At 46.0% G+C, this 24,179-nt stretch overlaps 1 protein-coding gene across 1 annotated transcript in view; it reads left to right on the top strand.

The window, feature by feature from the left end:
• The first annotated feature begins 1,010 nt into the window (after positions 1–1,010).
• ATP4A (ATPase H+/K+ transporting subunit alpha) overlaps positions 1,011–24,179 on the top strand; it is a 29,513-nt gene continuing 6,344 nt past the window's right edge. Inside the window, exons 1-16 of the mRNA XM_083751034.1 lie at positions 1,011–1,276; positions 4,509–4,640; positions 5,410–5,469; positions 7,477–7,680; positions 8,044–8,157; positions 9,801–9,935; positions 11,087–11,204; positions 11,720–11,988; positions 12,503–12,701; positions 14,256–14,365; positions 16,116–16,250; positions 17,152–17,344; positions 18,624–18,799; positions 20,439–20,575; positions 22,756–22,906; positions 23,577–23,745. Of these exons, the coding sequence (XP_083607160.1) occupies positions 1,265–1,276; positions 4,509–4,640; positions 5,410–5,469; positions 7,477–7,680; positions 8,044–8,157; positions 9,801–9,935; positions 11,087–11,204; positions 11,720–11,988; positions 12,503–12,701; positions 14,256–14,365; positions 16,116–16,250; positions 17,152–17,344; positions 18,624–18,799; positions 20,439–20,575; positions 22,756–22,906; positions 23,577–23,745 (2,314 nt within the window). The 5' untranslated portion in view covers positions 1,011–1,264. The remainder of the gene's footprint in view (positions 1,277–4,508; positions 4,641–5,409; positions 5,470–7,476; positions 7,681–8,043; positions 8,158–9,800; positions 9,936–11,086; positions 11,205–11,719; positions 11,989–12,502; positions 12,702–14,255; positions 14,366–16,115; positions 16,251–17,151; positions 17,345–18,623; positions 18,800–20,438; positions 20,576–22,755; positions 22,907–23,576; positions 23,746–24,179) is intronic.

Raw genomic sequence — 24,179 nt, 5'->3', positions numbered from 1 at the left:
GCACTTTAAACAGCCACAGCTCCCCCCCCCAAAGAATTCTGGGAGCTGGTGTTTGTTAAGGGTGCTGAGAGTTACCTTGTATTTTTATCTTGTGAACCGCCTTGAGATCTTGTGATGAAGGATGCTATATGAATCTGATAAATAAAATAAATAAGGCAACCGTTAGTACCCTCATAGAACTACTGTTTCCAAAGTCGTTTCTCAACCATTGTCTCTTCCTGAGGAACTCTGGGAACCGCAGCTCTGTGAGGGGAATCAGTCTCCCAACAACTCTCAAATTACAAATATTGTAATTGCCATACTTCCATCGCCTTCTTTTTATGTGTCATTGCCACGGTGGCATCACCAAGAGAATTTCTTTTTTGGGGGGGTCGCTGTTGACGGTCCTTCATGGCTCAGTTGCACAGCTCATAACTAGTGGCCTACCGACCAGACCTTACTATTCCTGTCTCCCCTCTTGGGGTATCTGTAGCAGCGATCAAGGGTGCTTACATGTAGAAATAATAATAAACTGCACCCCACAGCTTGAAATCAAATCCATTAATCATAACACATTGAGGGGCCTGCAACAAAATGTCACAGTGTGATGTGCTCATGTTCCGGCCAAAATGGCACAAGGGGGAGGAAATATAAACAAGGTTTGCAGAAATATAATCAAATATTGGGGAGGAGGGGCGACCCAGAAACAGCCTTGTGAGAACTGAGTATGCTCAGTGGCCACCAATACTGGGGGGGGGGGGGAATCAAGAAGTCTCTTCCAGCCACACAGGGAGATGGCAGGGATTGAACCTGGGACCTTTCAGCATGCAAAGTAGATGTTCTACCACTGAGCCACAGCCGTGGCTTTCCCCCAGAGCCTTGTATTTAATGGCACCAGCTCTGTCCTTTTATATGGCCTGTTCCTTCATCCCCCTCACCTTCAAGGTCTTTGCCTACGACGCCTGAATGTGTTTGCTCCAGAGGGAGTTGCCATGGGTGGAAAGGGGAGTCCAAGGTGAAGCCTGCTCCCCTGGGTGTTTGTTTTCTCCCTTCCGAGGCTGTCGCCTCCTGGTGCGTGACTTCAAAAAAGCACGCAAGAATGCTTGGCATCCCCTCTCCTCCCTGGGACAAGGTGGCACCCAGAGGAATTGATAAAAGGGGGACACCCGAGAGGGGTCACCGTTTACCCTCCCTGAGCCACAGAGCACCTGCAGCAGCCTGACACTCAAGACCCACCCGGGTCTGTCTTGTTGGCCTTAGAGAAGACAGACCCAAAGGAATCAAAATGGGGAAGGCGGTAAGGAACTTCTGCTTTCACCTAGACACCCCCGTTTTACAGAGGTTTTAGGTTTCCATCTCTGGCCTCCTTTTTCTTGTGAATTCTTGAGGATCTGTGATTGTGGTGGGACCAGGGACGCTATACGTGATCCCACTTCCAATACTAATTGTGGCTGCAGATATTTCAGGGCAGATATACAACTTGGTTTCCAAACTCTGAATCCCCGTAGTTTCCAGTTGAAGTCTGGTAATTTTTCATTCCACAAATGTTCTGTTGTGTAGGGGGGTGTTGTTCCACTTTTGTTGCACTGTTACAGCGCAAGAACTGCCCTCCTGGTGGCAGTGACATTAGAGAGGTGTTGCAGAACAGCTAATAAAGCAGAATGGTTTGTGGATGGCCCAGCCTGAACCCACCACTAATTCACTATTATTGCATAAATATCACGGGGCAGGCAAAATAGACCAGCAAAGATGGTGCAGAATCTGGAAAATCAAGTTCTATGAAGAACAGTTGAGTTGACTGCTTTTAATTTGGAGAAGATGAAAAGGAGACAGGATAACTGCCTTCAAATATCTGAAATTCTGCCATGCAAAAGGGGGGTGACTTGTTTATTGCTACTTCAAGGGGCGGGAATAGGCTGAATGCATGGGGAAGGCAAGAGAGCAGGTTTCTGCTATACATTAAGAGAAACTTCCTAATGGAATGAGTTGTGTGCCAGTAGAACAGACTGCCTTGCAAGAACTCCTTCACTGGAAGTATTGAAGCACTGGAAGTATCATCAGTCAGGGATGCTGCAGTTGCAAGATCCCTGCATTGATCAGGAGTTGGACTAAATGTCCTATATGGTCCTTCCAGTTCTGCATTTCTTAGTGTCGCAGTCTTCTGGAGAACTCTACCCACTTGATTCGTGCACGAATCTGCAGAAAAGCAACAGTGCCAGAGTTAAACCTGCACTCTGCTATGATGGTTTCCAAAGGTCCCCCTTGACAAGAGATGAGGGAGAAATTCTACCCAGTTCATATTTAAAAGGAAATCCTCCTAACATTCAACTCCATGAAAACTAAAATACAGCAATTACTTTGAAATTCTCGCTGCTCTGAATTTTTCAATGCAGTTCTCCAGTCAAGTGATGTGTACAGAATTGCATTTACAGTTAAACCTCGGATCCCAAACACCTCTGTTTTGGAATGTTTCAGCTCCTGAATGCCAGAAGTAAATACTCTGGTTTTCAAATGTTTTTCAGAAGCCGAAAGGGCTTCCGGAATGGATTGCATTCAACAACCAAAGTTTGACTATACTAGGGTACAGTTTGTATTAAAATGCATACAGGCAAAGTGATGTGGGAATGTGGAGAGCTGAAAAGAAGAGTGGAAAATGAAAAGGTGAAATTGGCAGCTTTGCTTCTTCCTGCCCTTGGCATCTTATAAATCACCCTGTCATGTTCGACATCTAGCTAGTGAAAGAGAGCCAACAGGGCGAGGTGTTGCCACCTTTCAATGCATGCTTTTAGACATAGTGAGGGTTCTAGTTCTTCTTGTTAATTGTGAATGCACCACCCATATAGAAGATTAGATGTTGCATAAGTTGAATAAGTAGCAGCCGACAGACATAGCAAGGCTGAGAACAATCATGACAATTTGTAATATAGTTTCCGTCATTCTGGGTTAAGGAAGTTGAGCCAGTTGTTGAGTCTTGCAGAGATGTAAGATTTCATCAGCTGGCTTCATTTCACATATCCTGGGGTTATCCAGGCAGTGAACTCACAGCAGAACATAGAACAAGGTAGAAATAGGAATCCAACCATCTAAGCAGAATCTCAGCTTCCGGCAGGGGCGTTAAAAAAAATTCTAAACCTCATAACTATTAATTAATTAATCTTTTTATTTGTATGCCACCTTTCCATAGTTAAAACCATGCTCAAGGTGGCTTACAACATGAAAAAATGTGCGTAATTTAAATTAACAAAAAAACATAACAAAAGTAGTCATAAACAATAAATAAAACTCACCAAAAAGTAAACAACCAAATGGAACATTTCCCACATAACTCTAAAAAGATATACAGTGGTACCTCAGGTTACATACGCTTCAGGTTACAGACTCCGCTAACCCAGAAATAGTGCTTCAGGTTAAGAACTTTGCTTCAGGATGAGAACATAAATTGTGCTCCAGCGGCGCGGCAGCAGCAGGAGGCCCCATTAGCTAAAGTTGTGCTTCAGGTTAAGAACAGTTTCAGGTTAAGAATGGACCTCCGGAACGAATTAAGTGCTTAACCCAAGGTACCACTGTAAAAATAAAGATACAGTACAAAAAATTAATATCAATGAACAACCCCTCTCCCAACTAGAGAGAAGAATATGAGGAGAAATTTTGAGAGAATTGCTATGTGTAGGGAGAGAGGAGAGAGAGAAAGAGAGATGTCCCACATGTTAAATGGGCGGGGGGGTCAAGTACATTATCCCACTGAAATCAGCAGGGTTTAAAAATCCTCGATCCTGAACCAATCAAACTGATTTGGGCTGACCTGTGGTTTGGCCATGGTTCAATTAATTTTGGTTGCAATCTTAAATCCACTTATCCCTGGAGTAAACTGCATCCAACCCACAGAAAGGATGCCCCTCCTCCCCCCCCCCCCCGCTTAGAACTACTGATTTTGTTCTCCTACACAAATGCAGGCAGATTAATCCACTCGAGTTGTGGTTGTTTTTTCTTATGCTGAGGGACAGATCCAGCCAAGCTCGTGACCACCACCACCCAGTTCCTCAGGCACAAAGAAAGGGTGCTCTCACAAGAACCCTCACTTTGAGAAAAATCTCCTATCTTGTCGAATTTGAATTCAGTCTCTACTGCAAGGGAGATTGTTGGGTTTGAGCTCCGAAATACGATAAAGGACAGGGCCTCCGAACATGTGTGAAGTGCCTTTCCTTCCCATTAATAGTGCCTCTCAGCCTGTGCCAACTGCATTCCCCCATTCATAAAAGGCAGTGCCTCTGCACATGTGCAAAGTACCCTTTCCCCAGCAATTAATGAAAGACAGCGCCTCTGAGCATGTATGAAGTGCCTTTCCCAGCAGTTAATAGATGATAATGCCTCTATTCATAAGTCCCTTCCCCTTGCGGTTAATAAAAGGATGTGCTTCTGAGCATGTGCAGAGTGCCTTTCCCCAAAACTAAAGTTTCAGCTGATTACATTGCCATGGTGCATCAGTTCAAGTTCACAAATCTCTATTTTCCCCTCACTCTTGGCTTCAGGACAAGTACGAGATGTACTCGGTGGAAATGGAGAAACATCCTGGTGGGGAAATGGATGTCAAGATCAAGAAGAAGAAGAAAGGGGAAAAGAAGAAAGAGAAGTTGGAGAGTATGAAGAAAGAGATGGATGTGGTAAGTCAGCTGAATGCTGATTCAGACGTTCTCAAAGGGACTCTTATTCTGTGAGACAGAGAGGCAACTGAGGAAAGGCCCTTGCTTGCAGTCACACTTCCATAATATTTATTTATCATACTGTATTTACCATCCTATCTACTGCTGCCGGTGTTACTTGTTATCTGGAAAGACAACATGGTGACTTGGCAAAAGGCGTAGGTTTAAATCTCTGTTCAGCCACCAAGCTCATTGGGTGACCTTGGCTGGGACAGCGGCTGCTTTAAGGTGGGGTCCCTTCTGCTCTGAGGAGCTCCTGTAGGCTTACCATTGAGCCTCTTGGGCTTGCCAATCGGAAGGTCGGCGGTTCGAATCCCCATGACAGGGTGAGCTGCCATTGCTCTGTCCCAGCTCCTGCGAACCTAGCAATTCAAAATCACACCAGTGCAAGTAGGGAAGGTAAACGGCGTTTCCATGCGCTCTGGTTTCCATCATGGTGTTCTGTTGCACCAGAAGCTGTTTAGTCATGCTGGCCACATGACCCGGAAAGCTTTCTGTGGACAGACACCAGGTCCCTCGGGCTGAAAGTGAAATGAGCGCCGCAACCCCATAGTCGTCTTTGACTGGACTTAACCATCCAGGGGCCCTTTACCTTTTCTCTCTTTTTTTACCTTTTATGTGGTAGTTGTGAGGCAGCGGCAGCTGCAGGCAGTCCCTGCCACCCAATATCCCTTTCCCTCCCCCCTCTGAAACCACTCTCTCTTCATTTTGGGTCTGCTTTCCCTTTTAGGACGATCACCAGTTGTCCATAGAAGACCTGGAGCTCAAGCATCGGACCAGTGTTACCAAGGTGATGCCCACAGGTTTAAAGAGGGGATATGCAACAATCTGAGTGTGGTGTATTCTTGTCTGGGGTCCTCCCGATCTGAATGTTTTGTGCGCCATCTAGTGTTGAAACAAAATATTACAGGGATTTTAAAAATGTGTCCAAAATGTCAAAATTCATACTCAAAGCACATATTACCTCACAACGTCAGTGGCATATTATGCTTTTTCTTTTTTCTTTTTTTCTTTTTTCTTTTGACAAAGTAATAATAATAAATAAATAAGAATAAAAATGTGCACCCCCACCCCCAACCATTCCAACCTCGCAAAATTTCAATACCCCTTGTGATGGTTTGACCCCTTTCTGTTTAACAGTACAGATTCTACAAACACCTTCCATATTTCCTCAAAATCATTTCTCCTGCGTATTCCCCATCTTACCTTAATGCAGTGGCGTAGCGTGGGTTGTCAGCACCTGGGGCAAGGCAAGTAATTTGCGCCCCCTAACCTGGTAGGGGCAGAGAGCTGCGAGTGCAAGCGCGCGCCCCCCCCCCCAGATGTTGCGCCCGGTGTGGCCGGGCCCCCCTGCACCCACCCCCGCTACGCCACTGCCTTAATGGCACATGTTTATTGATCATTAATAGCTATATCCCCACACCTCTTTATAACATTCTATTTTATATTCTGCTTGCCCCTTCCACTTCCTAGCTATCATAATTCGTGTAGCAGTCAATAAATTAGTGAGCAAGTCCTTTATAGCCTGTGAACCTTCCACCCCATCGTAAATTGATAATAATGCTACCTCTGGACCTTATATTATGCTTCTTAGGTAAGAAGGAATACTTAAACTATCCAGCTAACTTTATTTCCAAGAGAATTCAATTGTTGTGGTTTTTTGTTTTGGTTTTTTAGCTAAAAGCCCTAGCTCTTCTGGCAAATATTGAGCTACTGTGTCAGAACTTTTAGAAACACAATCCGCTTGAAATCGGTTCTTTTGCCATATCAAGATTTGATCTCAAGGTGCATTTTTTCCCAACCATGCATTTTTGTAAAAGAAAAGTTGAAGAAGCTTTCCCCCCACCACAACCCACATTTGCTTTCATGATCTCTTTGGAACGCGCTTCATAGTCTTGGGAGTAAACGAACATAGGAACAGCCTACTGGAACAGGCCAATGTAATCTTGCATCCTGTTCTCACAGCAGCCACTCAGATAGCTGTGGAAAAACCCTCTAGCAGGACCTGAGAACATGAGTCTTCTCTCCTCCTGTAGCTTCCAGAAATTGTTGATTGAGAAGCATTACTGCCTCCAGCTATAGCACAGCCACCAAATGGGCTTTGGGGAGTGTTGTGTTTTCAGTGGTCTGTGTTTGCCTGAGCTTGAGTCTGGACTAAGGATTCTGAGCGCCTGTGTTCTGATTCGATACATGTTGTCCAATCACAGAACATTTCAGGATTTGGGCCTCTGCCATTGGCCCTTGAACTCTGAGTCGTGATTCGCAGTCTGGAAGTTTAGACAGCCAATCAAGTTGGGAGTGGGAGTGGCCCAGGCTTACAGAAATGTATACAGTGGTACCTCTGGTTATGTACTTAATTCGTTCCGGAGGTCCGTTCTTAACCTGAAACTGTTCTTAACCTGAAGCACCACTTTAGCTAATGGGGCCGCCAGAGCATGATTTCTGTTCACATCCTGAAGCAAAGTTCTTAACCCAAGGTACTATTTCTGAGTTAGCAGAGTCTGTAACCTGAAGCGAATGTAACCTGAAGTGTATGTAACCCAAGGTACCACTGTATAAGCAGTTGTTTTGACTCTATTTCCCAGTGATGTAGTTCAATAAAGTTTCTTACTGTTATAACTCTGTCTTGTCTCGTGGGAACCCACCTACACTTCAGGGAGGTAGCCTTCTTGGACCCAAATATTTGGGAGCGTCAAAGCAGAGGACAAGCTAGGGACTCAGGATTGTCTATTCCCCAACTTCAGTCCTGGGGGGAAGTATTTCTAATGGCCCTACCTCCCCTTCTCTCTACTTCCAGGGCCTGAGCAGCACTGTGGCAGGAGAGATCCTTCTTCGTGATGGCCCCAATGAGCTGAAGCCCCCCAAGGGCACTCCTGAGTATGTGAAGTTTGCCCGCCAGCTGGCCGGGGGGCTGCAGTGTCTCATGTGGGTGGCAGCAGCCATCTGCCTCATTGCCTTTGGCATCCAGCTCGGGCAAGGTGACCTCACCAGTGCAGACAACGTAAGTGCCGAAAGCCGGGCTGGGAGAAGCTGTAGGCCCTCCAGGTGTGACTGGACTACAACTCCCATCATCCTTGAGCTTTGGCCATCCTGGCTGGGGCTGATGGGAGCTGGAGTCCTATGACACCTGGAGGGCCTTGTTGTCCATTCCCCTCTGCATCCCTGACTTAAAAGATGCTATGAGGAGGACACAGTGACGAGAAATAAAACTGGTGAGCAAAAGGTGGTGAGGTTCAGGTCACCCAGCAGTGATGCTCCAACAAATGCAGAATTTTAAAGTAGAAACTGAAGGCGTAACAGCTGCTGGAGTGACAAAATACTACACAAAGATCATAGGCTCTTTTTTGCTTTCTTCCCCATATAGCTATACTTGGCTATTGCTCTCATTGCTGTCGTGGTCGTGACCGGCTGCTTCGGCTACTATCAGGAATTCAAAAGCACCAACATCATTGCGAGCTTCAAGAATCTAGTGCCGCAGGTAAGGGGAAAGTTCCTGGGTGACTGCTGTTGCAAATGTGGCTGAAGGCAGTGAAGGATCAGGCCAGGTTTACACGCAGGTGTGCACACACAACCACAGATCAGGCTCCTGTAATTTGTAGAAGTGAAACTGGCAATTCCAAGTTCTTTCTTTCTTTCTTTCTTTCTTTTAATGAAAAATAGCCATAGGAGACTAAAGGAATGTAAAAGGGAGCATTTGATCTTTTCTACTCCTGCTGCACCCAAATAGTTGAAGGAAAGAAATCATAGCTCAGCAGCAGACTTCATGCTTTGAGTGCTTTCTTCTGTGGTCAGTAACTTATTTTGTTATTATTTTGTGAGGGAATTCAGAGTTCCCCTGACTTCTCTTTATCTTCTGGGGAAGAGTTTCTGTTAGCATATGGAAGGAAGAATTCATTGCACCAAGCAGGAACCTTAAACTTGTTTTTATCCTATATTTTATTCTGCGAACCACTCTGAAATCTTATGATGAAGGGCTGTATATAAATCTAATTAATAATAATTATTATTAATAAGGAGTAATAATAATAATAAGGAGTGCCTGGCGTGCTCTGGTCCATGGGGTCACAAAGAGTCGGACATGACTAAACAACAACAACAACAACAACAATAATAATAATAATAATAATAATAATAATAATAAGTTTGATCCCTAGCATCTTCAGTTAAAGGGATGAGGCAGAAGATGTTGATGGGTAAACTGCGAGATAGCTACAAGACACCTATGGACTGTGGCTAATGTCATGACTATTCAGCTTCAAAAACACCAGCAGTGGGAGAACACTGGAACCAGAATAAGCAGTAATGTGTAGACAGCCATGGCTAGGCAGCAAATTTCCAGCCAGTGCTGCTAGGTGTAGTGGTTAAGTGGTTAGGAGAGCCAGTGTGGTGTAGTGGTTAAGTCTCGTAATCTGGTGAACCGGGTTCGCGTCTCCGCTCCTCCACCTGCAGCTGCTGGGTGACCTTGGGCCAGTCACACTTCTTTGAAGTCTCTCAGCCCCACTCACCTCACAGAGTGTTTGTTGTGGGGGAGGAAGGGAAAGGGGAATGTTAGCCGCTTTGAGACTCCTTAAAGGGAGTGAAAGGCGGGGTATCAAATCCAAACTCTTCTTCTGCTGCTGCTGCTATTTAAGCAGAGGTGCTGCGTGATCATGGCAGCAGGCTCAAATACAGTGCATTACAATAGGTAAAGGACCCCTGGATGGTAAAGTCCAGTGGGGTTCTGGCGCTCATCTCACTTTCAGGCCGAGGGAGCCGACGTTTGTCCACAGACAGCTTTCCAGGGCATGTGGCCAGCATGACCAAACTGCTTCTGGCACAACGGAACACTGTGACAGAAACCAGAGTGCACGGAAATGCCATTTACCTTTCCGCCACAGTAGTACCTAATTATCTACTTGCACTGGCGTGCTTTCAAATTGCTAGGTTGGGACAGAGCAACGGAAGCTCGCCCCATGGTGGGGATTCGAACAGCTAACCTTCTGATCGGCAAGCCCAAGAGGCACAGTGGTTTATACCACAGCGCCACCCGCGCCCCGCATTACAACAGTCCCATCTGGAGGTGTGGTTTGATTTATAGGTTTCCAAGTTTTAACGTCTGAGTCTTGTTCCCCCCGACCACAGCAAGCCACAGTGATTCGAGATGGCGACAAGTTCCAGATCAACGCCAATCAGCTGGTGGTGGGCGACCTGGTGGAGATCAAAGGGGGAGACCGAGTCCCAGCAGACATCAGGATTATCACCTCGCAAGGCTGCAAGGTACACAAGACCTTTGTGGGAAGGGGGAAAGTCTAAGCAAAACCTACCTTCTCGTAGCTTGTGCCTCTGCTGCCCTCTCCTGGATGAAGCAAACCATAAAGTCTGATATATATTTTTTTGCCTGGGGAGAAGTAGATAAATTCATGGAAGACAAGGCTACCAATAGCTACAACGTATGGTGGCTATGTACTACTTCCACTACCTGAGGCAGTATGCCTGTTGTTGGAGAAAGACAATGCAAGAAGGCTGCAACCTTGCTTGGGGACTTCCCAGAAGCATCTGGTCGGCCACTGTGAGAAGAAAGCGCTGGACAAGATGGGACTGGGAAGTATTACTTGGTCACTTGGAGCATGTGAATCCTGATAGCCACTTCTACGCAGTTGCAGCAGAGAAGCACAGGGCTTCACCCTTCTCCTTCTCCTATGCAACTGCAGCACAGTGCTTCACCCTTCCCCCACCAGCCGCTTTTACCTAAACAAATCCCTCCCTGCCAACGAATTTTCACCTATCCAGGCATCCATACTCACCTGTTCGTTACATGCAAAGAGTTTGTATCCAACTCAATTCTGCTCAGAATACACCCACTGAAATTGATGGGCCTAAGGTGATGGTGTCCTTTAATTTCCAAGGGTCTACTCTGAGGCTAACAAACATTGGATAAAACCCACCTTTCTAGAATGCCTTCTTGGTGCAGGAGGGTAAATTTCAGGGAGGAAAGCGAGGGGTAGGCAAGGGCTTTTGATATTAATAACAGTATTCGTTAGTCCCTTTTCTCACAGAGTGGCGCAAAACAAATTACATTTATAAAACCAAGGGGGAAAGCTAAAAACACAGTTATGCAGATATGCCCCTCTAATAGAGGCCACCATGCCACCCTTGAAATTAAGGACCAAAGCTCAGATAAAGAGAAAAATATTTGCCTGTAACATAAAAGTACATAAAGATGGTGTCAGGTATGCCTCCATGGGGAGAGCGTTCCACAAGCAGGGGGCCACCACTGAAAAGGCTCCTTCTTGTGTCCCATGGAGAGGGCACACAAAGAAGGGCCTCAGATGATTATCTCGGTGAGGACCATGTCAGTTCATGTGGGCAGAGGCAGTCCATGGCAAATAGCCACATGCATGAATCATGCTTCTCTCTCTCCCTTTCAGGTGGATAATTCCTCTCTGACTGGGGAATCAGAGCCTCAGACAAGAGCCCCCGAATGCACCCACGAGAGCCCCCTGGAAACTAGAAACATTGCCTTCTTCTCTACCATGTGCTTAGAAGGTAGGAAGGTGTCCAAGTGTGTGTGAATGGGTGGGCAGTGTGTGTGTGTGTGTGTGTGTGAGAGAGAGAGAGAGAGAGAGAGAGAGAGAGAGAGAGAGAGAGAATTGTGTGTGTGTGTGTGTGTGTGTGTGTGTGTGTGGAGAGAGCATATATCTATATTATGGTCCTACTTTGGGATTTGGCCCTGCCCACAGCCAGTAGGCAGTCCTTGACCACTTTTCTTGAGGGTCTTCATCCTGAGTGAGGCAGCGGGAGGACCATTAAAAGCTGCTCAACCATCGCTGCTTCCCGTGATCTACAAAGCTGGCAGGGCCTGGCCCAAATCCACACAGAGTCTTTACGAATGCTGGCAGGGCCTGGCCCAAATCCACACAGAGTCTTTACGAATGGTTTCCCATCGTGAAGAATGCACTCTGGGGGGCCTGGCCATCTGGACACACCCCTCCCTAAAGACGTTTGGGGAGACACGTTTATGAACTTGTACCAGCTCTGTTTATCTCCCTGTGTCCTCTCAGGCACAGCCACGGGTATCATCATTAACACTGGGGACCGTACCATCATTGGGCGCATTGCCAGCCTGGCTTCGGGCGTGGAGAATGAGAAGACGCCCATCGCCATCGAGATAGAGCACTTTGTCGACATCATTGCTGGCTTGGCCATCTTCTTTGGGGCCACCTTCTTTGTGGTCGCCATGGTGATTGGATACCCCTTTCTTAAGGCCATGGTCTTCTTCATGGCCATTGTGGTGGCATACGTCCCCGAGGGCCTTCTGGCAACAGTCACCGTAAGTATCGCTTTCCCTCGGTTTTAGGGCAGGGGTGGGGATCATGTAGCCCTCAACATGTTTCTTTTGTCTGTCCCAAATCTTCCAACATTCAGCTTCAGTGGATGCCTCAGATTTACAGATTTATGAGAAAGAGAGAAAACTAAATTCCCCTGTCCACTTTCTTCATATTATGCATAATCTTCATAGATTTATCATGCCCCTCTTGCTCACTTTTAACAAACGTTGTGTACACGCTATTCCTCTGAAGCACATTCAAAGCAAATTTTGCCCCTCAAGGAATTCTGGGCATTGTAGTTTGTACTGGGTTGCTGGGAATTGCGACTCTATGAGGGATAAACTACAATTCCCAGAATTCTTTGAGGGGAGAAATGTGTTTCAAATGTGATTTAGTGTTGTAGTATGCAGCCCCAAAGCCTGAAACATGGTAACCTTTCCTTCATTATAAGTATTTTCAGCTGAAGTTTTCTACATTTCCATCTCTCTGTCTTTGTCTCTCTCTCTTTCTTCATAGGTTTGTCTTTCCCTCACAGCCAAACGCCTGGCCCGGAAGAACTGTGTGGTGAAGAACTTGGAGGCCGTCGAGACGCTGGGCTCAACTTCTGTCATCTGCTCTGATAAAACAGGGACTCTCACTCAGAACCGCATGACTGTCTCCCACCTTTGGTTTGACAACCAGATCCATACAGCGGACACCACAGAAGATCAGTCAGGTGCAGAGTCTGGGCTTCACAAATGCTGGGCCAGAGGCACTTGTGTCCGAGAGACTAATGGATAGGGTTGGCCAGGAAAGGCAGGGTCAATTGATTTAAATCAGGGGTGCAGAATATGTGTGTTATTGGACTACAGTTCCGATCATCCATGGCTATTGGTGGAGGCTGGTCCATTAGGGCGAATAGGGCACTGTTCCACCATCTTCAGTCTTCTCCCACCTGCCCCCACCTGCCTGCCATCCTACCTAGCAGCAGGTGGTCATGGCTGTCAGCTCCCTCCTCCTGCCACCCAGCACGACCAATCATATCCAAACACAGCCAGAAACTTGCTCCTTGATGTCAGAAACCACCATGCAGTGTCACCATGTCAATTGTTATTTTAATTTCTGGTAGGTAGCCATGTTGGTCTGACACAGGCGAAATAAATAAATAAAAATAAAAAATTGTCCAGTAGCTCCTTGGAGACCAACTAAATTTGTTCTGGGTATAAGCTTTCGTGTGCATGCACACTTCTTCAGATACTCTGAAACAGAAATCACCAGACCCTTATATAGAGAAAGAGGGTGGGGTGGGGTATTTCTCAGAAGGGTAGTAGGAGATGGGTGATTGTCTCAATGGGTATGATAAACCTGTTGACGACTGTTAATTACTGCAATTAGTCCTACAGGAAAAAGCAAGAGATATTATGCAGATGACCAAAAATAGCTTTAGCATGTGTAATGAGACAAGAATCCAATATCTCTATTCGGACCAGGTCTCTCCATTGTTTTCAGTTTAGTAATAAGTTGTAATTCAGCAACTTCTCTTTCAAGTCTGTTTCTGAAATTCTTTTGTAATAAGACAGCTGCTTTGATATCTTGTATTGAATGTCCTGTGAGATTGAAGTGTTCTCCTACTGGTTTCTCTGTCTTGTGATTCCTGATGTTAGATTTATGTCCTCCCTCTATATATAAGGGTCTGGTGACTTCTGTTGCAGAGTATCTGAAGAAGTGTGCATGCACACAAAAGCTTATACCTAGAAAAAAACTTGGTCTCTAAGGTGCTACTGGACAATTTTTTGTTATTTTAATACAAAAATTCTTTCCTTCCAGTAGCACCTTAAAGACCAACTAAGTTAGTTCTTGGTATGAGCTTTCGTGTGCACAGAGGCATGCACACGAAAGCTCATACCAAGAACTAACTTAGTTGGTCTTTAAGGTGCTACTGGAAGGAAAAAAAAATTGTTTTGACTATGGCAGACCAACACGGCTATCTATCTGTAATTGTTATTTTAATGTAATGGTTGGCCTCCCTGGGACTCTTGGGTAAAGGGTAGGGACCACGGCACCTCAAATAAATCAATAATATCTGAACTATAATGGACACCAATATACCAGTTCATTAGAATCGTTAAATGCTTGCAGTGAGCAAGGCCTCTGAGGCTAATGTCTTGGCCCAGGCTGGTTCATATGGCTGAAAGCAATCCTTTGGATAACTCGGTCCTAAGCTGTCGGATACAGAAAAATAACTATTAGTGCCACCTCCCCTCACTCTGTCTCATTTTGTGCCTTCCAGGGCAAAGTTTTGATCAGTCCTCTGAGACGTGGAGAGCTCTCTGCAAAGTGGTGAGCCTCTGCAACCGAGCCTTTTTCAAATCAGGCCAGGATAGTGTCCCTGTCCCAAAGGTAAGGAAGAGCAATGGGATATGGCTGGAATACGTTTCTGCTAGTAAATGTGCAGTCCAAAAGTACACAATGCAGCAACTTAGCTGAAGCTAATGTTTCAAATAGTAATTAAAAAAATATTTGCTTAAAATAATAATATACTTTTTAATTAAAGCAAGAAAAGCGAGTTTAAAAAAACACATTCTTGGGTTAACAGCAGCAACAACAGCACCACAACTACGCATCAGGCTGGTACAATAAAAATAGAAGCCTTTAAACACAGAATAACATAAAAGCCATTACTGTACTCTCATGGGTGAAATGAATCTTAAGGAGTAATAATATCATATCCAGTGGTGCCTCGCAAGACGAAATTAATTCGTTCCGCAAGTCTTTTCGTCTTGCGAGTTTTTCGTCTTGCGAAGCACAGTTTCCCATAGGAATGCATTGAAAATCAATCAATGCGTTCCTATGGAAACCGCCTTCAGACCAGGTCCGGAGACAGTCTGTCCCCCGACCTCTTCTGAAGGCCGGCGGGGGGCGAAAGTCTTTGCTTCCACCCCGCCTGCCTTCCCGGGACAGCGGAGACTTCTCCGCTGTCCCGGGTGATCTTAAAATGCTGGCGGGCGGCAGTGCTGCCGCCCGCCAGCATTTTAAAATCATCCCCGGGACAGCGGAGGACTTCTCCGCTGTCCCGGGGCGATTTTAAAGCCCCTGGGAAGGCAGGCGGGGGGGAGCAAAGACTTTTGCCCCCCGCCGGCCTTCAGAAGAGGTACCCCCGCCTGCCTTCAAAAGCCGTCTGGGAGAGCGGAGAAATGCGCTGCGTTTCTCCGCTCTCCCGGGAAGGCAGGCAGGGGGGAGCAAAGACTTTTGCCCCCCGCCGGCCTTCAGAAGAGGTCCAGGACCTCTTCTGAAGGCCGGCAGGGGGCAAAAGTTTTTGCTCCCCCCGTCTGCCTTCAAAAGCCGTCCGGGATAGCGGGAAGCGCTTCCCTGCTATCCCGGACCGCTTTTAAAATGCTGGCGGTGGGGAGCAAAGCCTTTCGGCCCCCGCCGGCCTTCCTGGACCTCTTCTGAAGGCCGGAGGGAGGGGAAAGGCTTTGCTCCCCACCGCCAGCATTTAAAAGAGGTCCCCGGAAATTTCCCTATGGGCTTTCTTCTTGCGAAGCAAGCCCATAGGGAAAATTGTCTAGCGAAGCGACGCAAAAACCGAAAAACCCTTTCGTCTTGCGGGTTTTTCGTCTTGCGAGGCATTCGTCTTGCGGGGCACCACTGTATTATTGAATCAACCAAATCCATCAATAAGCAGACAGAGGTACTGTTGAACTATTGTTCTTTGTTCTATTTGTGAATTGCTTCCCATAAAGCATCCTGAAGTGATTCACAATGTAATAACATATAGGGAAAACACTACAAAGCCCATCATTCACAACCTGCTTGGCAAATGCTCAGGGATGATGGGAGGTGGTCCAACAGCATCTGAGAACCCAGGGTTGGGGGAAGACTGTATTGTTTGTGTCAAATCAAGCCTGGTGGAGCCTGCACCCTGCCCACCAATCCTACATGTGTGGCAATAGCCTTCTTCTTATGCTCAGAGACTCTTCCATCTCCAGCCAATCTGTAAATAAACTTGTCAGTCCCTTTTGTGGAGACGGTGTCTCCAGATCATTAGGGCTGGTCCTAAAATGTGCCTTTTCTCTCCTCGCCCCCGAAATGGCGCTGCATTTCAGCTGTACTGACCTATGTCCATTTTCTCTTTGGCATCCGACCCCAGCGGATCGTCATCGGAGACGCCTCAGAGACAGCCCTGCTGAAGTTCTCCGAGATCACCCTGGGCAACGTGATGGAGTACCGGGACCGCTACAAGAAAGCCTGCGAGATCCCCTTCAACTCTACCAACAAGTTCCAGGTCAGCTGCTGACTCTGCTCCGAAGGACTGACTAGGCCTTTGCCAGCCTCAGCCACCCTTGTTCAGTTATCTCAGAATGAACTGCAGAAAACTCTGAGGCAGCCCATTGGCCCATTGACCCTTCTGTGCTCACCAACCCTGCCTGCAAAGCAAGCAAGATAATACCTCTTGCTGGCGTAGATGAAGGATATAGGAAACATTTACATGGGTTGCTGCTCCTGATTTTGCCTCAGCCCTCCCCCCCGCCACTGGCATGCGGCCCCCCACAAGGTTGCTTTGAAGGGAATGTGGCCCTCGGTCTAAAAATAAAAAGGTTCCCCACCCCTGTGCTAGAGTGCCAAGGTGGTGGAGTGGACTACATCGCTTCAGAATGCAAGGTCGCATTTTTGAATGCTGCTCTATGGGGGATGTTTGTCTTTTTTAAAAAAGAAAACCTTCAGGCAAATAGAAGTTTAGCACTGCAAGGAGGAGGTCGGGGCTGAAGCTTTCTCTCTAATTTGCTCGTTGTTGTATTCAACTTGTGGGGAGATGTTGTTGTTGTTTGTTTGTTTGTTTGTTTGCTTGTCACATGCGTTCAAAAATGGAGTGAGCTACCCACATCCTGAAGCGGCACAGTCTACCAGTTCCATTAGTTCATTTTGGACTCTGGATTTTGAATAGCAGTGCCTATGACATCGCTTATTTCAACATGTCGTAAGCCCACCCCTCTTGCGTTTGGGGGTGATCATTCTGCAGAATGGGCCCCCTAAAGTTCTGCCCAGATGGCACCATTGTCTGCCGTGTGCCCAGACTAGGCCTCAGTCCTGCTCTCCCCAATGAGAGGGCAAAAGAAAGGAGGCTATAACGCCGGGCGTATTTTTATGGGTCCTCCTGAGTCTTCTGCTCCCCCTCTTTGCTCCAGCTGTCCATCCATGAGCTCGACGACCCTCGAGACCAGCGCTACCTGATGGTGATGAAAGGAGCTCCCGAGCGCATTCTGGAACGGTGCTCCACCATCATGATCAAGGGTCAAGAGCTGCCCCTTGACGAACAGTGGAAGGAGGCTTTCCAAACAGCTTACATGGACCTTGGCGGGCTGGGCGAGCGTGTACTGGGTAAGGCGGGAGGGGGAGGTGTGGGTGGGTGGGTGTATGTGTGGGTGGGTGGGTGTGCTGTTGGTAGAACTTGGGACCTGATAAAGGCCAGGTCTGTATTCTGAGGTACCATCAAAGCCAGCTGTATGGATCTGAGGGAACACTTAGCAAAACCCTCTCACCCTCTCGTGGATTTTCTCAGTCTCAGTGCTCTCAGGAGTGACATGGAGTCCCCATTTCACTCTCCCACAACAGCTTGGGGTGTTGGAACGTCAAAGGCCATTGTGGGAAATGTCAGTGACAGCTCCAAGCTGCCCAGCACTCATCCTGAGGGTGCCCGGTACTTGTGCTGATCCTGGCAACTGGCATGTCAACTGGCTGAAACACAAGGAGTTGCCTTGTACTGAGTGGACCATTGGCCCATCTAAGTCAGTATCATCTACACTGACCGGCAACTGCTGTCCAAGGTTTTAGATAAAGAATCTCTCCCAGCCCTACCTGGAGATGCTGGGGATTGAACCTAGGACCTTCTGCATGCAAGGCAGGTGCTCTGCCACTGAGCTATAACCTTCCTAAGCAAGTGTCCAACGAGACCACAAAGGTAGGAGGCCAGGAGGCCAGCAGTAGTTGGAGCCAGAGCCAAATTCTCTGTGTTTGGTTGTTAAACCACTCTGGGAATTGTAGCTCTGTGGGGGAATATAGGGGTCTCCGAATGACTCTCAGCACGCTTAGCAAACTACAGCTCCCAGAATTCTTTGGGGGAAGCCATGACTCTTCAAAGTGCATAGTGCTTTCAATGTATGGTGTGGATGTGGCCCAATTATTTCTAAATGCACATCTCTACATATTATTAATTGGATTTCTACCTTGCCTCTTCCTTCCAAAGGTGGCACACAACCTAGTAATAAAACAATACTGAAAAGGAAAATACTACCATATGCAGATTATATGCAGATTCATGTCCTCTTCTTTGGTGATATGTTTCCTCTTTTTCTGATGATGCCTCTAAGTGTGGTGTAGTGGTTAAGAGCAGTAGTCTCGTAATCTGGTGAACCGGGTTCAATTCCCCGCTCCTCCACATGCAGCTGCTGGGTGACCTTGCGCTAGTCACACTTCTTTGAAGTCTCTCAGCCCCACTCACCTCACAGAGTGTTTGTTGTGGGGGAGGAAGGGAAAGGAGAATGTTAGCTGCTTTGAGACTCCTTAGGGTAGTGATAAAGCGGGATATCAAATCCAAACTCTTCTTTTTCTCTTCATCCACCCTTGGTAGAGGCCTTACTGTGATTCTCTTTCCCCACAGGCTTCTGCCACCTGTACCTTCCCCAGAGCGAGTTCCCACGCGGCTACAACTTCGACAGCGACGAGATGAACTTCCCCACCAGTGGGCTCTGCTTTGCAGGCCTCATCTCCATGATTGATCCACCCAGAGCCACCGTGCCTGATGCCGTCATGAAATGCCGCACCGCTGGCATCCGGGTATGCTGCCAGCTGTTCCGGAGTGTTTCTGGCTCCATCGGAAAAATTAACAGCAACCAAAAGGGCCGGCCCTATCGTTAGATAGAGTGAGGTCACTGCCTCAGGTGGCAGATGCTGGGAGGAGCGGCAGCCTTTCTCCTGAGACTGTGTGCCATTCCCCTCTGTTGGAGGGCAGGACACAGTCTGTTCTGCACCCGCACTATCCTGTCACCAGTGTTAGGCAGCCATTCCCAGCCATGGTCCCCTGGATGTTGTTGGACTACAACTCCCATCAGCCTCAGCCAGAAAGGACTGATGGTCAGGGATGATGGGAGTTGTAGTCCAACATCTGAGGATTCAAGGCTAAGAAATACTGGAATAAGATTCACCTGCCAGTTCAGCCAGCTTCTGATTGTGGAAATGGGAGGCATGCAGGGCTGGGGGGCGGGCACCATCTTGTTCTTCACTGCAGGCTGCAAAAAGTCTTAAGTCATCCCTAGTAACAAGCATCTTGGCGAAAAATAATAATTTACATTTTGTATGGGCAATAGGGATGATATCTCTAATGGTCGTTAGTCATATATAGAGTTGCAGTGGTATGTAGCCAGTGTGGGTTAGTGGTCAGAATGTCAGACTTGGACTTGGGAGGCCAGAGTTCAAATCCCCACTCAGTCACAATGAACATCACCGGGGGGGGGGGGGGGGACAGGACCATGTGTGCCACCTTGGTGGAAAGGTGGAATATAAACTTAATAATAAAGCAAACTATCATTAAATAAATAATTAAATTAGAGGCAGGGACTGAGCATTCCTGAATATAAAATGATGCAATTCTGATTCACTGGGAAAGCTTTTTCTTTCTTTTTTTTAAAAGGTCAGGGGCCTGACATTAAAACTACAGTGGTACCTCGGGTTAAGTACTTAATTTGTTCTGGAGGTCCGTTCTTAACCTGAAACTGTTCTTAACCTGAAGAACCACTTTAGCTAATGGGGCCTCCCATGCTGCCTCCGCACCGCCAGGGCACGATTTCTGTTCTCATCCTGAAGCAAAGTTCTTAACCCGAGGTAATATTTCTGGGTGAGCGGAGTCTGTAACCTGAAACGCCTGTAACCTGAAGTGTATGTAACCTGATGGACCACTGTACATGTATTTCCTACCCTCCCTTGAGACAAACTCAGGGACTGTGACTGAGCCAAGGTCAGCTACCCAAGTAGCTTTATGGATGAGCTAGGATTTGAATCCAGGACCCCCATCTGCACCATAAATTATCATAGCAAAATAAACACTCATTGGCTTCCCCCAAACAGCCCTGGGAACTGTAGCTTGTTCAGGGTCTTGAGGGGTGCTAGGCGACCCCTATTCCCCTCAAGGAGCAGCAATTCCCACAATCCACTCTGTGAATTGTAGCTTTGTGGTGGGGAGAAGGGTCTCCTAGCATCACCTGTAACCAGCTACAGTTACCAGGACTCTTTTGGGGAAGCCGTGACAGTTTAAAGTGGTCTCATTGTGCTTTATATGTATAGTGCAGATGCCTCCCCAAACCTAGACCAACATTCTCATCAGCTTTCCAGTCAGGCTTATTTGATCTGTGCTGATACGACAACAACCAAAGTTCACTTCAGGAACGGCCATTTTGAACCGCTGCCCTGTCTTCTCCAGGTGATCATGGTGACAGGAGACCATCCCATCACCGCAAAGGCCATTGCTGCCAGTGTGGGCATCATCTCTGAGGGCAGCGAAACGGTCGAAGATATCGCCACCCGCCTGCGCATTCCCGTGGAGCAGGTCAACAAGCGGTGAGTATCTAAACACAGAGAGCTTTGCCTCAGAAGCAGCATGGCTTTGTACCAGGAGTATATATGCAGGAGTATATATGATGCACAGGTATGCCTTTATAAAGGCTAGATTCAACGTTTTCCCATCAAATGTGTTGGGTAACAGACTCTCCAATGGACAGATCTCACTCCTCTGTGACTGTAAAAGTGGATCTACAGAATCGTTATATCATATAATCTTCTGTTGTCCTATACATTCGGCTTCACGGTCCAAGTTTCTGGCCCCATATTTATCGAGAATAGCTGACAGACCTCAGGAGGCCCAAATAATATACTTATTAAACGACGAAGACTCAAGTAGATCCCTTGCAGTCGCTAGATACCTGATAAATGTCTTATTTCATAAGAGGAGAAATGGATCACTGTATGACTCTGACAGCTTAGCCAAACTTAAGAACCATCAATAAGTGCCAGAACTAAGACGCATACCCCCCAAAATCTGAGGGATTTGAATTGCGGTTGACATAGAGGGAGCTTATTGTGTATAGTTTACTAAATTGAAGTAAAATTGGTTTTATAGGGGTGTTTTAACTTGGAACTGTTTAAATTGTATTGTTTATGTTTATTTTGATGTATTGTTTTTAGATATGGGCCAATGGCCGTAATAAACCAATCAATCAATCAATCAGGAGTATATATGATGATAATTATATTAATCTTCTTATATCTTATAGTGTGGTGGATTGTTTGATTTTTCTGTTATTTGTTTGTTTGATTGTATGTTTGTTTACTTGTATGTATATCTGTTTTTCATAAATGTATTCATTTTAAATTAATAAATATTTTTTTAAAAAAAAAGAAGCAGCGTGGCTTTGATTTAAATCAAATCGATTTAAATCACAGTTCAAATCACCAGTCAGTAAGACTTGATTTAAATCTCTTTTTTTACAGAAAGACTCACTCTTGCTGGTATAACCTTCATATGTACAACCAGATAAAGGTTTCGTTTTCGGAATAATAAATTTTCAGAGTAGTTTTTACAGTTATGTCAAAAATTCCTGATTTGGTTGTACTATTAGAAATACATAGACAGAGATAATTATGAACTTATTGTGAGGTTTAATAAATTAACTGTTTATATTGGGACAACTTTTCTGCTGTACTTTATTGGGAGGAGAAAAATAATCAATCCCTTAATAAAAATTTAAACAATTTATTTAACTCAAACAATAACATTATAGCATATGTATCCATGTTTGTTAACTGATGTGGTTAAACATTTTTTTAAAAAAACACCAACAACTTAGACTGAGTTTTAGCACACATGAAAAACTTAAAACAAATTCTTATTTCCTAATGAATAGCCTTTGGACTATAATGTAACTTAAACAGAAAACTATCTTTAGAAAGATTTTTTCATCCAAGAGCATTTTATTTAAAAAATCCGAATTAAATTTTTAAAAATCCAATTTAAATTTTTAAAAATCTGATATTTTAAATTATTTTTTAAAAATCTGATATTTTAAATTATTTTTTTAAAAATCTGATATTTTAAATTATTTTTTAAAAATCTGATATTTTAAATTATTTTTTTAAAAATCATTGATTTTTATCCACCCTGCTCAGAAGCATCCCAAAGTGCAGTTAGGTGACTCTGGGTATAATATTCACCATACAGGAGGAAGTTCTCCATCTGCAGAGGGTCACTTCCTTCAAAATGTGGTAAGCCAGCCACACTGAAACAAAGGAAGGGCAGAGTTGTGTTTGTCCGGCATTGAAACCACCAACTCTGTGTGTTGTTTGTCACTGAAGAGAGGCTCTCACTCGAAAACTTGAGGCTCTTTATTTATACAAAAAAACTTTTGTCTCACCCCTTCTAGTGCCCATGAATCACTCAGGGCAGATTTCAACAATGTAAAATTGCAGGACAATGTAAAATGGAAAGTGTTTTGCAACTATACAAATCCATAAAATACGCATTGAAAACCTAACTGATACAACAGTGGCATTGATCACACGTCAAAATGAACTTAGCAGGCAGAAGGCTGCTGAAATAAGAATGTCTTGACCAGCCAGCAAAAAGGCAATCAGAAAAGGGCCCATCCATGCCACTTTTCCCACAATTATTGGTGCAGCCACTACAAAGGCCCTGTCTATGTATGTGACCCTGGGGCTCTCCCTTTCTCTGCTTCGGCATCCAGGGACGCCCGAGCCTGTGTGGTCAACGGGGGCCAGCTGAAAGACATGGAAACCGAGGAGTTGGTGGAGATTCTCAAAATGCACCCAGAGATGGTCTTTGCTCGTACCTCACCACAGCAGAAGCTCATCATTGTGGAAAGCTGTCAAAAATTGGTAAGGGTCACAAAACCCTAACTGCAGAAGGTATTGTGGGCGCAGTGAATTTGGATCACCTGCCTCATACGATTATCATTCCCTCCATTTCCAGCCTTCAGTCACACACAATCCCACTTTCAATACTGTTTGCGACTGCAAAAGTTTTGGGGGCGTTCAGACTGCTTCATTGCCAATCACTACACATCCTGTAACTTCCTGCTGTAACCTTTTACAGTGGTATCTTGGGTTATGAACTTAATTCGTTCTGGAGGTCTGTTCTTAACCTGAACCTGTTCTTAACCTGAGGTACCACTTTAGCTAATGGGGCCTCCAGCTGCCGCCACGCAATTTCTATTCTCACCCTGAAGCAAAGTTCTTAACCCAAGGTACTATTTCTGGGTTAGCGGAGTCTGTAACCTGAAGCGTCTGTAACCCAAGGTACCACTGTATTTCAAAAATGTTCCAGTTTGTTTATCTCCCACTTTTGTTGCACTGTTCCTGCTCAGGACAGCAGTAAATGTGGGATCACTGGGGAAACATGAAACAACCAACATGAATGGGATAAATCCATCACGGATGCGCTAAGATTGTGTCGCGGACGTATTAACAGCATGCACCTGCAATAAAACACCCATCTGCAGGAGGCCCATCTCTCTCTCTCTCTCTCTCTCTCTCTCCTTGTTCGCAGGGTGCTATTGTGGCAGTAACAGGAGATGGGGTGAATGATTCCCCAGCGTTGAAGAAAGCTGACATCGGTGTGGCAATGGGCATTGCCGGATCCGACGCAGCCAAGAACGCTGCTGACATGATCCTTCTGGATGACAATTTCGCCTCCATCGTCACTGGCGTTGAGCAAGGTCTGTTCTCAGCAGGCTGTGGCACAAGGGGGAGGGTTAGTGCCCATCAGCATCTGATGGTGGCAACTTCGTGTGGGAAGGTAGGTGCCACCACCGAGAAGACCCGCTTCCTAAGTGTCAGAAGGTGGCATTCCACTAATCATGGAAAAGCCAGCAGTCCCTCCTTGGGAGATCTTAGCAATTAGCCAGGGGTGTCTGAAGGGGACTGCTAGGTATGCATGAACCCTGACTGTGTGTCATGCAAGACAGCAGAAGATTTTACAATTTAGGGGCTGGGTGGTCACATAGCAAGTTGATACTGTGTTCTGGGAAGCTGATGAGAACACAGTGATGTACCTGCCCTCTTCCTATACAGCATCAACCTCTTGCTATCACTATGGCAACAAGGCTCACTCTTTGAGATGCTGATGAGAGCATTGAATTGGCCAGATACG

This window comes from Podarcis gaigeae (genome assembly GCF_964106915.1).
Source record: "Podarcis gaigeae genome assembly, chromosome: 8".
NCBI classification, from domain to species: Eukaryota; Metazoa; Chordata; class Lepidosauria; order Squamata; family Lacertidae; genus Podarcis; species Podarcis gaigeae.
Note: the sequence above shows the minus strand (reverse complement) of the source record. Positions and strands in the feature narration are given on the sequence as shown.